At 39.9% G+C, this 15,884-nt stretch overlaps 3 protein-coding genes and 1 pseudogene across 3 annotated transcripts; 1 reads left to right on the forward strand and 3 right to left on the reverse strand.

Annotated features, from left to right (window-relative positions):
• Nucleotides 1-119: 119 nt before the first annotated feature.
• LOC132954575 (tektin-1-like) lies at nucleotides 120-3,843 on the reverse strand. Its single transcript, XM_061027166.1, has 8 exons — nucleotides 3,566-3,843; nucleotides 3,160-3,331; nucleotides 2,887-3,052; nucleotides 2,578-2,706; nucleotides 2,298-2,441; nucleotides 1,640-1,865; nucleotides 948-1,144; nucleotides 120-715 (listed from the first exon to the last, which is right to left on the reverse strand). Exons 1-8 carry the CDS (start codon nucleotides 3,656-3,658, stop codon nucleotides 556-558), a joined length of 1,287 nt encoding a protein of 428 aa, XP_060883149.1. The 5' UTR covers nucleotides 3,659-3,843; the 3' UTR covers nucleotides 120-555.
• Nucleotides 3,844-4,515: 672 nt separating this feature from the next.
• LOC132954170 (RNA-binding protein with serine-rich domain 1-like) lies at nucleotides 4,516-7,072 on the reverse strand. The gene is made up of 7 exons (XM_061026654.1): nucleotides 6,962-7,072; nucleotides 6,255-6,401; nucleotides 5,967-6,152; nucleotides 5,748-5,853; nucleotides 5,369-5,522; nucleotides 5,137-5,278; nucleotides 4,516-4,974 (listed from the first exon to the last, which is right to left on the reverse strand). Coding segments are annotated over exons 1-7 (843 nt in total). The 5' UTR covers nucleotides 6,964-7,072; the 3' UTR covers nucleotides 4,516-4,868.
• Nucleotides 7,073-8,327: 1,255 nt separating this feature from the next.
• LOC132995580 (uncharacterized) lies at nucleotides 8,328-11,078 on the forward strand. Its single transcript, XM_061065621.1, has 3 exons — nucleotides 8,328-9,180; nucleotides 9,325-9,429; nucleotides 9,770-11,078. Exons 1-3 carry the CDS (start codon nucleotides 8,545-8,547, stop codon nucleotides 10,724-10,726), a joined length of 1,698 nt encoding a protein of 565 aa, XP_060921604.1. The 5' UTR covers nucleotides 8,328-8,544; the 3' UTR covers nucleotides 10,727-11,078.
• A 241-nt stretch (nucleotides 11,079-11,319) lies between these two features.
• Nucleotides 11,320-15,054, reverse strand: LOC132995585 (cytochrome P450 2K1-like; annotated as a pseudogene).
• Nucleotides 15,055-15,884: the final 830 nt, after the last annotated feature.

Genomic DNA, 15,884 nt, shown 5'->3' on the forward strand with positions numbered 1-15,884 from the left:
ACAACACTATTAAGGGTTGATGCCATAGACTAAATATTCAGGGATAGGCTGATCCTTGGAAAACCAGAATTTTAGAAGCGTTATTTTTGGCCCTGAATTTATTAATTTGAGTGATTTTTGAGCATTGAGTAAAGAGGTATATATTTTCATAAACTAACCATTTACAACACTAAACTGGCATTACAAGACAAAAAGAGTTAGATAGACAGTTGACCAGCAACTTCAGGTTCAAGCATGCGTGATCTTCTTGTCACAAGTAACTTGTTGCACTTTCTGATGTAGAAATCATAAAGTGAAATATGTTATTTTACTTATCTGTAAATGAAACAACAGGAATGTTAACTCATGTAACCACTGACCAGTGTAACCAGAGAATTTGTCAGAAAGCACAAATAAACCTTATATCATACAGTCCTTACCCTGATGGCCTTAGATAAACTCTGGAAAATACAAATTGAGACCCTGTTAAGTCCACATAATGGATAAATAGATTCAAATAAATTGAAGATTTTGAAGTGGATTACATTGTATTTATTATTTTGTTGTTGCATTTACTCAAAAGTTACGTATGGTAATGGACTTCCTGTGCCCGGTGCAGATGACCTCATCAATGTAGAGAGAGTCTGCTTTAAACTCGATGTTTTCCTGCAGATCTAGCTGGCAACGGATCAAAGACTTCTGCTGCTCCTCTGACCGGGCCACTGCCTCACGAAGTCTAAGAGTGCAGAGAAAAAGAGACAACACATTATGACTTATCCTGTACGGTAACAGCTCTGCAAAATACACCCGCCTATATCGGAAGAAAGACAGAAGAAAATGTTAACATTATTTTGATGTTTCAATTCTCTTCATCTATTGTATAAACATAAAACTCTAGCTGTAATGCTTCTCAAAAACAGGTGTTCCCTTGCCCTTTCAAATTAGAAGCCGGTGTGTCTTGGACTTACTTGTTGATGTTAGAAGGCAGCAGCTGGACCTCACCGAGAAGCTGGGCCTGTGCTGGATCATAGCATTGCTCTTTGCCTGGCCTCAGACGGCGCAAATCCAGCCGGGCATTGGCCAAACTCAGACCACGTTCACTGTCATTGATGGCCACTCGAAGATCCTCTCTGATACTCTTCTGACAAGCAACCTCGGAAAGAATCTGGAGAGAGCAGAGGTGTCATACAAGGGTCAGTCAGTTTCAGCCTTTAAAAGAAAATTAGCAGCAAAATAACATCAGCACTAAACAGATCCATAAATCATGTAAAATAAATGTTATCTAAGCACAGAGAAACACATGATAATGTTAATCACATAACTGTTGCATGCGCTTGGAAAGGACTCAGAGAGGAAAAGGCACTGATAATCACATGCTTTTACTCGTATCCCTTATAAACTTTTGGACCTAAGTTGTTTTTTATAAAAAATGATTGAGGGGTTTCCCTGCTTAAGATTCTTTATGCTGAAAAATCAACATTACATTTGCCAGTTATTCTTTTGGATCCTGCAAGAAAACATAACATAAGAATATATGTGCATTGGCTTAGTGAGGATACATCATTTTATTATAACACTTCCCAACTGATGCCTGCCTTATTCCCAGCACTAGACTCCCTCTCTGGAAGCAACAGACACTCCATACATTCATGTTCTCTACCTTGGCCAGTTGATCCTCCATCTGGCTTTTGGCTGATCTCAGAGCCTGGATGTTAAACTGAAAAGCTGTCGTCGTGGCCTGGACCTGCATTTGCATGTCAGCGGCCGTTTGCTCCAGGAGCGACTCCACCAGCACATGTAAGGTCAGAGAGTTGGACTTCTGCTGCTCCGCCTGGGCCATGTGGATGTCTGTGATGTTCTCCCACTGCTCTGGAGTCACTGCCAGGCTGAGGAAGTGAAATATATGTACAAAAAGGACTTAAAAACTTATTTTGATACATGTTTAGACTTCCCATATCTGGGTAGAAATCTTAAAGCAAATACGTCAGACACATTTTATATTCATAGTTAATTAAAATCATCGAAAAAGTTTAGAAATCAAACATTTTTACATAGACAGTATGCCATTTTTCTTTTCTTTTTAAGGTTATATGTTTGGGCCATTCTTTTCCTTTATTGGACAGCAGAAGAGAGACAGAAAATGTTGGGAGGAGAAGATGGGGTTGACATGCAGTAAAGGGCAGAGGTCGGATTTGAACCCATGGCCACTGCAACAAGGACTCTGTACAAGGAGTGTGCAACACAATGGCTAGGATATCTGGCACACCTGTAAGTGATTTTCTAATTTTTATAGGGCAAACAAGTAAGTGGTAATTCACCTCATCACAGTTTGAGGGTTTTTGAAACTTTCCAGCTGGTTGATGGGATGAGCAGTCAGTAAGGCACATGAGTTGTCAATGCTCTGAGCTTCAAATTTTTCCTTCAGATTGTGCTCCAGCTGGTACTTGGCAGACCGGTTCAATCTGGAACACAGAGCAACATGTTTTTTCATGTGATTCTTCCTTCAGGTTTTAAGACAATACATGTTTTGTAAGTCTCCATACTTTTATTGTTACCAATAAGGAGTCTTGATAATCCTACCTTGTCTTTTCCCCTTACCTTATCTGCTCATTGATCTGCTCTAAAACACGCGTAAGAATAGCCTCCACTCCTTCAAAAACCTCCCTCTCCTTCATGAGTTCTCGGTCCACATCATCATGTCGCCTCTCAGCAGGTAGACGTTTCATTCTGAAGGCCATAGAAGAAGAAAAAAATCATTCTCATCTACTTTAAATTGAACCTTTATGGTTTAAACTAATACCAATAAATTGGCTCCTCGTGAATTGTGCATCTATTAAGAACCTTAAACCCTTGTTTGTTTGTTTTCATGTTAGTTTGAGATCCTAGCTGTTTAACATTCAGCCTCACCTCTCCTCCAGGCAGAGAACAGTGACTCTCGTAAGCTCTTTGCTCGCTTCCAGGGCTTTTATCCCCCTGCTCTGCAACACCATGAGATCATCAATCCCCACAATAATGTCCTCCAGTTTCAGCTCCAACTCCTTTTTTAGAAACTGGATGGCTCTGACCCGCTGATCTAAACAGCAGAAGAAAATAAAATATCATAACAGTACATACCTGTAGTCCCTTTAATAATACACTGTTAACACAGAGCATTTAGTTTTGAGTAGTTCCCTCTCTTACCAAGTCGCTTGGTGTCATCACTCTGCATGCGTTTACATGCTTTGTCAGTTTCTAGGATCAGCCTAGAGCATTCTGCTCTGAAGAGTTCACAATGGCCCCGCACAGTCTCCATATTTTTCAGATTTAATCCAGAACCCTGCTGAGAAATGCTTTGCTGGACTGACATTGTTTCCTTCCTAAAACATTACAAAAACAGAAAAAAACATACTTCGGGACATGATTTACATCAAATATTGTCAACGAGCAATTAATGTAGTAATATATTCTGCAACTAGATAAGAAAGCAGACATCACAGCAGCATTAACCATGTGGATTTATTTAGTAGTGTAGCTGTAAAGTCATTGCAAAAAGACAGTAGGCAAAGTTACAAAGAAGTATTGTGCTTAGTTTTGTATTGATACCTACTTGCTTAGACTTAAAAGAGCAACAATGATGGCTAGACGAAATTATTTCCAATGTGTGTCTTTGTAAAAAAAAAAAAAGGGGGGGAAATGACATAACAAACGCAGCCCACTGTCTTACAGACGTTTATATTCCTGTGAAAAGACGATATAATCCTACGTTAGCATCTGCAGTTAGCTACAAAAATAAACTAGCTAGTGAGTAATTACAAATTAAACTTGACATATGTTAGCTCTATTTTGCTTTGCAGACGTGTTTTCCTCGTGTTATACCGCGTTCTTAACAAAAACATTGAAGAGATAAAAACAAAACACTGCCACTGACAATACCTTTAATCGTTGGTGAAATATATTGGTTTTGTCGTCGTCTACCTCTGCCGCGCGGTGCATCAAAACAAAGAGTAACCATGGCAACGGATGACACGCTTCAAACGCGGAAACGGTCAGTTTATCTTTAGCCAATCAAACGTCTCAGTTCATTCTAGAATCCGTCTGGACCACTGAGACAAGACATAACAAAACGTTGTGACAGGGTCATGTTTACATCTGTTGCATTGCATCACCTTTTCTTTTAACATGTTACCAATTTCCCAGACCTCACATCTCTAACCAGTACACAATGATTATCAGAATGTACTGTTACAGCTGAAATCAGCATTAGTCTTTCTACTTCTCTAGAGCATGCACATTAGAACAAATGCAATTATTGTTGTAGGCCCACTGCGGTTTATCATGTGGTTATTTGAAGGTATGGCAGATACAGTGCATGAAACATACATTTTCTGAAATCTTTTTTTTTTTTTAAAGGTAGTAAAAGAGCTGCAATCTTTCAGTCTTAACTCAACTGTCTTGTGTGAAGCACCTTGAATTACCATGTTTCTAAATAAATATTAAATTAAATAAATATGTGCTATATAAATACACTTGGCTTGACAAACTGAACTCACACACTGCTCGTTTCAGCATTTTTATTTTCAAAATGTCTAAAAATTCAGTACATGGTAAAAAGAAGTCATACTTAAAAAGTAAATATCTCTGGTTCTGAGAAACCAAAAACCAGCTTTACACATTAACTCTGAGTTAGCTTTTCAGGAGAAACTCAACGAAAACATTAAAAGAAACTCACATTTGAAGAAAAAAGAGAAAACAGTTCTGCTTTCAACATGCATGGCAGGTGTTAATTTAGGCAACACTGCAGATGATTTTATTTCTAGTGGGTCCATAGAGGTCTTGAAAAGCAGAAACTCAATCTGATTTGAGTCAGAGAATCTAAGAGATCACATGGTATCAAGAGGCCTTTAACATGTCTATCTGGAGGAGTTAGAGCTGGAACGAGAGCGGTGACGTCTGCGCCCAGGAGACCTGGAGCGAGAGCGGCGGCGTACTGGGGAGCGTCTCCTGGGTGAGCGGGATCTACAAGGACAGAAAAATATTTAAATTAGCTCCTGTGTTTGAATGTGAGGAGGAGGACGCAGACTTGATCTAAACCAAAGAACATGATCATATGTTTAAATTATAAAGGTCCAGTGTGTGAAAATATCATGTAAATTACTGATTAAAAATCTATCACTGTACCTTCTCCTCATGCGTGGTGGTGTGCGACGCCACATTGGTGGGGGTGGGGGCATTCTGCGAGGGGGAGAGGGTCTACGGGGTGGAGGGCGGACTCGTTGAGGCAGCACAGCAGACGCAGTGATCTCCTGTCCATCAATCTGACCTGTCATTAACAAAGTCAGCACAGAAAGCTTATCAACAAGGGTGCACAGCGTAATCTTGGCCCAGGCAGAGCAGAAAAATGCTTATGTACCTCCATCCATGTGTTTCAGAGCTTTCTCTGCCTCCTCAGCGGTTTCAAAATCCACATATGCAAAGCCCCTGGACAGGTGATTATGGAACCTGTCCATTGGCATGTCAACCATTTTGATTTTTCCGTAAGTGGAAAAGATCTCCTGGATGTGTTCCTGTGCAAAAAAATAAAAGAGACAAACAATATTCTTAGCAAAGTCAAATTGAAAGAAATCTTTAGAGGAAGATTCCAGGATGTAATTTGGCAAAGGATGAAAAAGCCAAAAATATGCACACAACAGACGTACAAAAATATATTCAATGGTTAAAGTCACAAATACTGTTCATACAAGTTACATTGCTATGCTGTAAAAAAAAAGCTAAACTATTTCTCAGCTAACCTTGGTGACATTCCTTGTCAAACGCCCCAAGTGAACCTTAGTTGGCTTTGGACTTGGCGTTCTTTTTCTTCGCTCCTTATCGTCTCCCCTCTTCTGTGTTTTGGACCTGTAGAATCACAAACAAAACAATTATGATCCATTTCATGACTCAAACTAGTGAAGAAACATGACACCCCCGGGTATAATGAGCGTGTAGCTGCATTAGATAAAGTCTCTTACGCTGAGCGGGAGCGGCGGCGGTTGTCATGGCGTCTACGGCTGGGGCTGGGAGAGCCTGAGGAGCTGGAGGAGGATGATGAGCGGGAGCTTGAAGAACCAGAGCGGCTGGAACCAGATGAGCTTGATCCACTTGAGGATCCAGAGCTGGAACCAGAGCTGCTGCTTGAAGTAGAGCTAGATCTGGACCTAACGGTAGGAAAAGTCAAGGTAAGAAAATGCACATTAGCCACTGATTTTTCCACTTCTGAACACAAGCGATGACTTGAAAAGGTATTTTAGAAAGCAAACCTGCTGCTGCTGCTCCCAGTAGAAGCACTGCGCCGTTTCTTTGCTTTGTCTCGTCCTCTCTCCTTGTCTCCTTCCTTGGTACTAGTCTTCTCTTTGCCTCTTTCCTTTGTTTTCTCCTCCTCCTTACGCTTTGTTGGTGATGGTGCCCTAAGGTCAGGGGAAAATTCGTTATGAGGGGATAACACTGTAACCTACACTTTTTTTTCATTGTCAGTAAATCTGTCAATTTTTGGGATTACCAGTTTGCACAACATGTAAAATGTTGGCTTTTGACAAATTCTAATGAACTGTACTGAGCATTTTTATAACGGGCTTACAATATAATATATAAAATACAGACAAAGTAAAACTTAATCTGAGAGAAAGCACAGAGTTTAATTTATCAGATGATGAAATAAGTACAGTTCAGTTAGAGCAACATGTTTCATTATTTTGTATTGTATTTATAGCTGGATTTTATTTAAGTTAGAAAACATGCATCAAATGAGCAGACTTGACAACAACGACAACATGATCGTTTCTCTCTCGCCGCCATTGATGTTCATTCAATTCACTCAAAACAAGAAGAAGGTATCATGACTGCTGGACAAGAACTACTCTGTTCTAAACGCACACGCTGTTACAAAACACGAAACATTTATTGTTTGTGATGAAATTTAATCTCGAAATGCAACTAGCTCGATTGCAATACGATAAAACACACTTACATATCCTTCGAGCGCGGCGATTTGAGCTTCCACCACTCGCGGCCTGAGAAAACGTCGCGCTGTGACGACGACACAGCGGAAGTTACGTTTTCAGCTGAGCGCCACACACACACGCGCGCACACACACACACACACACACACATACACACACACACACAACTCATTTCTTGTTTATGTTGGTACGGATTTAAATGCGAAATTGTATATGGCTTTATTGTAGATTTGAAAGGACGACATATTTCATGATGTCACGTGAAATGATTTGAGCCAATAGGACACTCAGACTGATTTCTCCTGTGAGGTAAATGTGAGCTTTATTACGGTCATATGCTAGTTAGCTGTTGTTGTTGTATGCTACATCTGTAAGGTGGACGTGGACCTGTGCCTACCTCCACAATGATACAACACTGTCAGCACATCTTTATTACTGGATTTTATCAGGATCAAATACATTTTATGATAAACTGTGGCCACCTTCCATCAATGCGAGGCAAGTTTATTTATAAATCACCATTAATGCACAGAGCAGTTTAAAGAGCTTTACAGGGTTAAAAACATAACATTAACAACATTAGGAACATTAGAAGATGAATTAAAATAGAAAATATATTAATACATCCAAAATAAAGAAATAAGACATTAGACAAACGTTAGTATAAAATACCAATATATATATTTTCTTTATTCTCTTGATACTAAGTATATATTTAATACATTTATTGTTTGATCGACATTGGTGCTGCTGCATACAAACATTAACATATTGATATAACATACTGTATATATATTTGTATAAAGATATGTTTGTTATAACAACGATATTGATGTAATGTGGTAAAAGTTCGAATTGTAGCTAATGGTTGCATCAAACATAATTTACTACATTTTCATAATTTTGTTCATTTTAAAAATGCATGTTTTATATATAAAATTTTGCAACGGACTTGCTCCTCCTCCTTTGAAGGACTTTATAAAGCTGAAGTCTGCCAGTGGGATCGGCACCAGGGGCCACAGCCCGTGGAGACTGTGAGGTCCCACACAGACGCACTACATTCAAACTGTTCTGTCAGTCAAAGGAACTAAATATTACTGACAATAAGAGACTCACAAACATATGCAACCTTCAAAACACACCTCAAAACAGTGGATAAAAGAAAACCAAGTCTGTGACCACCTTTAAACTCTATTATTATCTTGTGTCACTTGTGCCTTTGTCTTTGTATTTGTATTTTATTTGTAATTTGTCTTTCTCTGTTACCTGCCTAGGGAAAACAGATGGAAACTAGCACTTCTGCTATAATCTGGCATTTTTACAGCTGTAATTGTTCCAGCTGTTCATTAATATGCACTGTCCCTAACAAACAAATAAATAAATAAAATCAATACAGTGCTGCATTACTCGTATTTTGAAATACTATAAGAAGAAAGCAGCGAGAGCTCCAAAATTCATATACATTTCACTTTGAAAGTATGCAACATTCGCCAAAACGTGTTAATTTTTTGTTGTTTGTTTGTCTGTTTGTTTCTGAATCTTCCAGAGGATTGATAGAGAAGTTCACACAGTTCCTCTGGAGTGACAGACCATGGGCCGGCTGGATGAAGCAGCCAAACAAAAAGTGGTGGAGCTACGGAAGGCCGGTCTCAGTTTCCGTAAGATAAAAGCTGTGTTGGAGCTGGAGAACATCAAGGTGTCCGCCCAGGCCATCTATCTATACCTGAGGGAGTTTCAAGGGAGGCCACCAGGGAGGGTCAGACCGCTGGAGGCTGGAAGCAGCACATCACAAGCACATGTGCATCCTCGAGGAGGTGCAGCACAAGAAAGCTGGAATAATATTCATCTCCAAAACCTTCTGCGTGAGGCATCTCAGCATGCTGGCTTTGCAGCAGCTGCAAACTTTGCCAAACAGACTCCAACAAATCCAGCCACTGGGGCAAAGCCATCAGGGTCTGGGGTGACAGGCTGCAGGTCAGAGCAACAACCAAGGGGAGATAAGGAGGAAAATGACATCCAGATTGTTAGTGTCACTTCCCTTGCACAGAACAGCCAACAAAGAAGTCCCCAGTCCACTGTAACAAGGGCAAATACAGGCCCTGTGTCTTCCACACTCACAGCTTCTGGAGCAGTCATGAGGAGAAGAGTCACTCCTTCTCCAGCCACCAATCCAATGCTGGCAGCTCGAAAGAGGCTTTTAGATAAAGCACTGTCACAGAAGATGAAGGTAAATTTTTATACGTAATCCCTCTCTTGTCTTTTAAAACCTATTGCTGGATTTGTAAACTGAATGAAACAAAAGCTGTGAAATCATTTCTTTAACATGTTATGAATGATTCAGGCTAGATCTGCTCACATTGCTTTTCAACAGTCGTTCCACCAGATGGCATCATTGTTGAGGAGAGATCACTTGAGTGTCCAAGGTCAGAGTACTGTGTCACAACCATCTGAAACATATGATCTAACCAATGACAAGGTGAGAAAAGTGCTGTTAATGCCCATTAATCATATCAGTTATTTACGCACCTAAACTTAAGTTTGTGCCAACTCTTTTTAAAGGACTACCAGTTCTTGTTACCTGGCAAAAGAAAATAAGTAGTAAAGTCTTTATCAATTTTTTCAATCAGTTTTATCAATCAAAACTTTATCAATGACTGGCTGCTGCTTCATACGACCTGGCAGCTGTACCTGTAAGATAATAAACCTTTTGCATCAGTAGCTGGTAGTGGGCAGTATTCCAGCATTTGTTCCTAGATCATTTGCATTTTGTCTTTCATTGTTTTTTTACTTTTCTAATATATTTGTGTGCTGTCCAGACTGTTATGGAAGATCAGCCTGGAGGAGCCACTGCCCCCAGGCGCTTTATCACACAGAGACCAGGTCCATCTGCCCGTTCCCTTCACCCTCTTCCTCGAGTTGGCATTCGTCTTCCGAATCAATCCCCTTCACCTTTAACACCTTCTGCTCCTGGGGTTGCAGTCATTCGTCTGCAGACCCCTGGAGGTCAGGGCGCCACTCGTAGTGAGGGCAACCCGAGTCCCCATCAGGCGGTCCAAGACGCAGGAGTGAGAGGAGGTCTGCAGGATCAGATCAAAACTCTCGGTACTGAGGTGCATAGTTTGGGTCTTGCAGTGAAGATGCTGGTGGAGCAGCAGTGCCGCCTGGAGAGGGAGCAGGCGCAGCAGACACACATTCAGAAGCAGATCCTCATCACTCTACAGAGCTTTACCTCCAAAATAGGACATTGTAGCAGTGTTCAACAGCCACAAAACAAAACCCCATCACTCTGTGACTTGCCGGTTTCTGCATCTGCCTCCTTCAGCCAAGACACCTTTAACTTCAGTCAAGGCACGTACAGTCAGTGCAGCCAAACCCAGCCAATCTTCAACTCTTTAGAGAGTTTAGATCATGCAGAGGCCTTTAAACTGCCTGGTCTGAGCCCGTCAAGTATGAATGGGTTTCCGACATGTAGCAACGCTGAGAACCTCCCACTAACGCACACTCCTCCTATAACACAAACATATGCAGCTGCTTACCCACAGCAGTCAAACAGTCAAGCACTCATTCCAACATATACACAGTCCTATGTCTCTACATACAGCCAGCCACATTCTCAGACTTTTAGAGGTTCAGAGAGTAAAGCATCTGACTTCCCAAGCAGCTGTTCAGCCAGGACTCTCCAGGACTGCAGTGTGTCCACCCAGCCGATGATGAACTCTGAGCAGTGTTCACAGGATCAACAGATCAATATAATCAAAGTGGAAGGACCGTAGATAGCTTGAGAAAGTGTTTGAACAGTAAGGGCTTTTTTTTAAAGAGTCTATTCAGAATACTAATTTAATCAGCCATGTTTTTATAAAAAAATAAAAGTACACTGTAGCATTTCTTCAAATTAACTTATTTTAAAATACATTTTAATATAATACAAACAGCAATACAGTTCATAGATAGTGTCTGAAGTTTGTCTTTACTAAAGGCAACAATTACAACATATGAAACATGTTTTGTGTCGGCAGGTTGTCACTGTGTTAACACTAACTGTATGTTTTTTTATCTCTTATTTTTGTATCATCAACTGATTGTTTCATACCTCTGTGCTAACTGATTAAACAAAAGTAATCGTAAGGGTTTTTTTTGCATTTTAATCCAAGGTGGTGTGTGACAATTTACCATAATGACAAGGTTTCCCACAAAAACATGTCACATTACACTTACAGAGTTTTAATGCTTTCATGTTTGTACAATTAAAACCATGAAATCAACATATTGGCAGCGTACAGATATGTTTGTATCTCAAGGCTTGCACTAGCTTGCAGAGTAATTCAATGTGAGCGCTGTAGTTGAATCAACAACCAGCATTGCTACAATCAAATCAAAGCAGTTATATCGAGTGTTTAGTTTCGCAAGCTTTATGATTTGATGACTAAACATTGGTACAGTTCTCATTGGGTGAAAGTAGTGCTCACTGGTAATGTTTGTCAGACCCTGCTTATAGCACAGAGTTCATGGGGTGTAGGGGTGAGCGTGAAGCCCACAACCTGTGACAAATCCACTTCATGTTCTTTAACTCCTGGTGGTGGAGTAAAACAGAAGTGTTGGAGGAGGGAGGTGAAGAAGAGGAACAGCTCCATCCGAGCCAAATTTTGTACAAACCCTTGTTCCTGAAATGAAACACGCACAAAAAAAATCCCAAAGTGAATGGTCTTGGTTTGAGTCAACAGTTTAGCTACAATTACCTGCAGAAAATGGGAGAAAAGCATCTCTCTTTCTGAAATGTCCCTCCGTATCTAGGAAATGGGCTGGGTTGAAATGGTGAGGCATTTCCCATTCATCTTCATCCTGATGAGCAGATGACAGCAGAACAAGCACGGGCGTTCCCTAAAACACGTTGGAGAAGACGGTGAAGGATGTACTGTAGATGTATTTCATCGTTGGAGAATTTGGAATGCATTATTTTATATTAGTGTTATGATGACGGGGTATCAAATTTATGATGATGCTAATGCTATAATTGGAGCTGGTAAATCACATTTAGCTTCATCCTCTGAAAAATATGAGCCCATATCACTACTGTGATGTAGAAACAGAGAAAATTACATTCAAACCCCACAACAATCCAACAGAGCAAAAGTAAATAGAGATGCATTTAAAGAGAAACAATAATTTACAAGTGGTACACTTGATTTGTTTTACTTGCCAACCTTTTATCCAGTTTCTCAAAGAAGTGCACCCAGGAGTGATTTCTCTGAGAATTTCAAAGCTGCTGCTTAAAAGTGGATGCAGAAGAACCAATCATACTAAATGGATCAAGCCCAAGTAGACACACATCCTGTAAATGAAATACCTTCTTGATGAAGAAGCCGTGGAAGGTGACATCCTCAGAGGTGCGATGTAGAGTCATCGGGACAGCGTTGGCTGTTCTCTGTATTTCATGGAGGACAGCATCAGTGTATGGAAGCTTCTTCCTGTCCTGTGTCTGCACCACACAGCTTCCTACTACCCTGCCGATCTCCTCCTGGACCTGGTCTAGTAGTAAAAGGATGAGAGCTAAGTTGATAAGCCGTATGACTAGGCGACAGAAGTTGCTGTCCCTGTTAAATACAGATGTTAAACATTTTGCAGCTATATAAACATTAGCAACTGAGCCTTCTTTCTACATGTGCCTTTGCTGTAGAATTGAAAGACCTTGGGAATAGGAAGATGGTTGAACCCGAGCTCTCTACAAGAGGTGCATCAATTATACATTAAGTGTGTAGAGTTTATCTACAGAATCTGCATTTAAAGACCAGTTATAAATGTCCAAAATCAGTACAACAACTGAAACATGCTGCCAATGGAAAGATGTGCTGCAGAAAGTAGATATACATAAACGATGCAAGCTAGAAAAAATGCTAACAGGAGAAAATAAAACAGACATAAAACTTTGGAGAGGCTTTTCATATACCTGTGAAAACCAATCATGGCTGAGGAGACTAATACCTAGGTACTGTGTAGCTGGGGGAGGCAGCAAATGAAGATTGACACTCAGCATGCGTGTTCCTTGAGTCTTCAGTTTAGGTAATTATTAATCCCATAACCTCAAATGAGAAAAGCTTGGCCTACACAAAGTAAATTAGTAACAAAGCGTATTTGTTTGGTTCCATACCTTGTATTTCCGGGAACTTGGCCATGAGCCGTAAGCCATGTCTGATAGAAGCAGAAGTAGTGTCTGTGCCAGCAGTAAACAGGTTGACTGTAGTCATCAGTAGGTTGTCTTCATTGTAGTGAGAATGAGTATTCCCAGAGGCCTTAAAATATAGACACAATGGAAATAAAAGTTTAAATCCATGGATCAAAAAAAATGGATCAACTATGAAGATGATTTGAGCTTACTTTACCAAACATGAATGGCCAACTACAATATGATGATAGAGAGATCAATGAGTGCAAGTTTACATGGACTTTAGTATCCCAGTTTGACCTGTGTTTTTCATGAAGTCATTTAGCGCTCCAAAAAACAACATGGGACTTCAAAACAACTGTTGACAAACCAATTGGTGACATCATCAAGTCTTTGCTCTTATGACTTACTACTTATACATTTTTTGGAAAGGTCACCTCTCCAGTGTAATGTCTTAAATGCCATTATGGTTAGTATTTAAATCTGCACTACCAAGAAAATAGGTCACAATTTCTTGTGTACCTCCAGCTGAATCTTGCGGGCCAGAAAGGAATCCACCAAACCTCTGCACATCTGTGGATTGAGGCTGTCCTGTAAACCCTTGATCAAGTCTTTCATGTGTCTCCTATTAGCAAACGTACTCTTCATCAGTTGCTTTCGGGCCCGACCTATTTGAACAGCCTTGGAAAGAAGTTATATAACTGTAGAAAAAAAAGCATAATAACTGAGAATTCAACATTGACACATTTTCCTCCTGTCTGTAGAGGCACTCTTCTCTGTACCTGTACTGAAGCAGATCCCATGAGTTGAGAGTTTCTACCAGCTCGATCCACCATAGATATGAATACTGGGTCATAATATTCAAATCTGTTTGCATATAGAACAGATGATGTTAGAGACAGCGTGGTTAACTGGCTGGGCAGGGTCAAAGGCTTTACCTTTAAGAGAGAAAAGTGTTAAGTCATATTTGTGTTGTTATTATTGACTTGTATTCAAGCATACAAAATGTTGCTTAGTTTGCAGTTTTTTTAAAACAGTTTTAGAATAAAGGAAATTAATGTTTATTTTTCCAAATAAAATGAAGCTTAATTTTGACCTTTTTTTTCTTTGAATAAGTCGATCAGTCGTTGACTCTCTTCAGTTATTTTCTCTTCAGAGGCTTTCCTGCCCATTCCAAATTCTTTCATCTTAGTCAGCACAAAACGCCTCATTTCTTTCCACGAGTCTCCATTGGCAAAAATTATTCCTGCACAAGTCGAAATCATATTTTCTAACTGAGCATAGCTTTTAAGAAAAAAATAAACAAAAGTATGAAATCAGAAATTAAAGATCCTAACCATGAGTTAAGTTCAGGTCATGGATTATTGGGGAATGTTCTTTCTCTGAAAATCCCTCACTGCTGACCAGAGCCTGCCTGATTGTCTTGTGTCCTGCATACACTACCATTTTTTGAGGCCCAAAATGGAAAGTGAATACCGGTCCATATTTCTTGTACATCTGAAAAAGTTCATAAAATATTTGTTTTGTTTTGTTGTTTTACAAAAGAATAATACGTTATCATTTACACAGACTTAAATATCAAAACTCCATTTCTCCTGATATTTGATTTCACATCAGTCATACTGTCTTATATATATTTAGTGGAAATTATTGAACTCTTCATCTTTTAGTTACCTGATACAGCGTTGTGTGGGGTGATTTAGAATCCAGCAGCAGCAAATTGCCAAACAGAGGCAGTGGCCAGGGGCCCGGAGGCTCCTTTCTTTGAAAGTCAAAGCTGGAGAATACCAGATACAAAACCAGTAGGATCCCAAAAGTGCCCAGTAATGTTGTTGTACTGGGGAACTGAAGAAAAATGGTTTCCATTTCAGCAGGACTGTCACAATTTAGACTGAAAAGAAGAAAAAGAAGACAATAAATAAAAGTTTGTTTTTGAAAGACTCTGTGAGATAAACCCTCAATGGTGGTCATCCAAAAAAGGCTGTAGCTATTCCTCTAAGGCTTTAGTGCAATAGTTATTTGGTTAATGTTTTACAAGTTTTTCAAGAACACTGTGTCCCTTCTTTTCATCCGCAGTAAATAAGTGATGATCATCAGATACACAGATGTTCCCTGTCAAAATGAACAAGAGATTATCGCCACTGTATTTCTGCCTAACCTTAAAAACATGTAGTGAGGATAACACAGAACAAGATGTGTCTAAGATCACATGCCAAGTCTGCGTGAAAAACAGGTCAGACCTCCCACCCCTTTCTCAAAGGGGGAGGGGGTCTCTGAAGTGAAACTCCTGTCCTCTCTCAAACAAGAATTGACTTCAGTAATAAATGTGACACAATAAAACTGTCTAGCCCAGTACTTTGACTCCCCATCATTTCACAGAAAGTTGGTCAGACCCAATAAAGCAATTAACAGCAGATTGCATAAACAGCGGATAACCTTGTTTTGTTTCTGATTTGATGGTTATGAAAACCTAAAACAAGTTCTATTCCCTGTTGGTGCATCACAGAATAAATCAGTTATGAGGCATATTTCTCCAGGAAAGTGACAAAGGGGATACCTGCTCACATTACTGATTCAACAGAGAGCCAGACAGCTAGATAAGTAACTGAGTTAATGTCACTGGACTGTGTCATCTTTAGGTGACCTTTGGGCTCTTGCTTAGTTACTGCATACCTTTTACCTACAAATGTATATTTCCCCATAACAAAACAGAAAAGAAGAGAGACACAATGTTTGGCAATGAACAGTCACAGTAGTTTATTTTAGTTCTT

The sequence above is a fragment of the Labrus mixtus genome, chromosome 20 (genome assembly GCF_963584025.1).
Source record: "Labrus mixtus chromosome 20, fLabMix1.1, whole genome shotgun sequence".
Taxonomy (NCBI): domain Eukaryota; kingdom Metazoa; phylum Chordata; class Actinopteri; order Labriformes; family Labridae; genus Labrus; species Labrus mixtus.

Bases quoted from the DNA above. Each gene is read 5' to 3' on its own strand.
- LOC132954575 (XM_061027166.1), bottom strand. From the start codon at position 3,658: ATGTCATTTCCCCCCCTTTTTTTTTTTTTACAAAGACACACATTGGAA. The intron at 3,332-3,565 runs GTAGGTATCAAT...TGTTTTAGGAAG, and splicing joins GCTCTTTTAAGTCTAAGCAA to GAAACAATGTCAGTCCAGCA. The intron at 716-947 runs GTAAGTCCAAGA...CTGCACTCTTAG, and splicing joins CTGCCTTCTAACATCAACAA to ACTTCGTGAGGCAGTGGCCC.
- LOC132954170 (XM_061026654.1), bottom strand. The intron at 5,279-5,368 runs GTACATAAGCAT...TGTTAATGACAG, and splicing joins TCTGAAACACATGGATGGAG to GTCAGATTGATGGACAGGAG. The intron at 4,975-5,136 runs GTACAGTGATAG...CTGTCCTTGTAG, and splicing joins CCACCACGCATGAGGAGAAG to ATCCCGCTCACCCAGGAGAC.
- LOC132995580 (XM_061065621.1), top strand. From the start codon at position 8,545: ATGGGCCGGCTGGATGAAGCAGCCAAACAAAAAGTGGTGGAGCTACGG. The intron at 9,181-9,324 runs GTAAATTTTTAT...GCTTTTCAACAG, and splicing joins CACTGTCACAGAAGATGAAG to TCGTTCCACCAGATGGCATC. The intron at 9,430-9,769 runs GTGAGAAAAGTG...TGTGCTGTCCAG, and splicing joins ATGATCTAACCAATGACAAG to ACTGTTATGGAAGATCAGCC.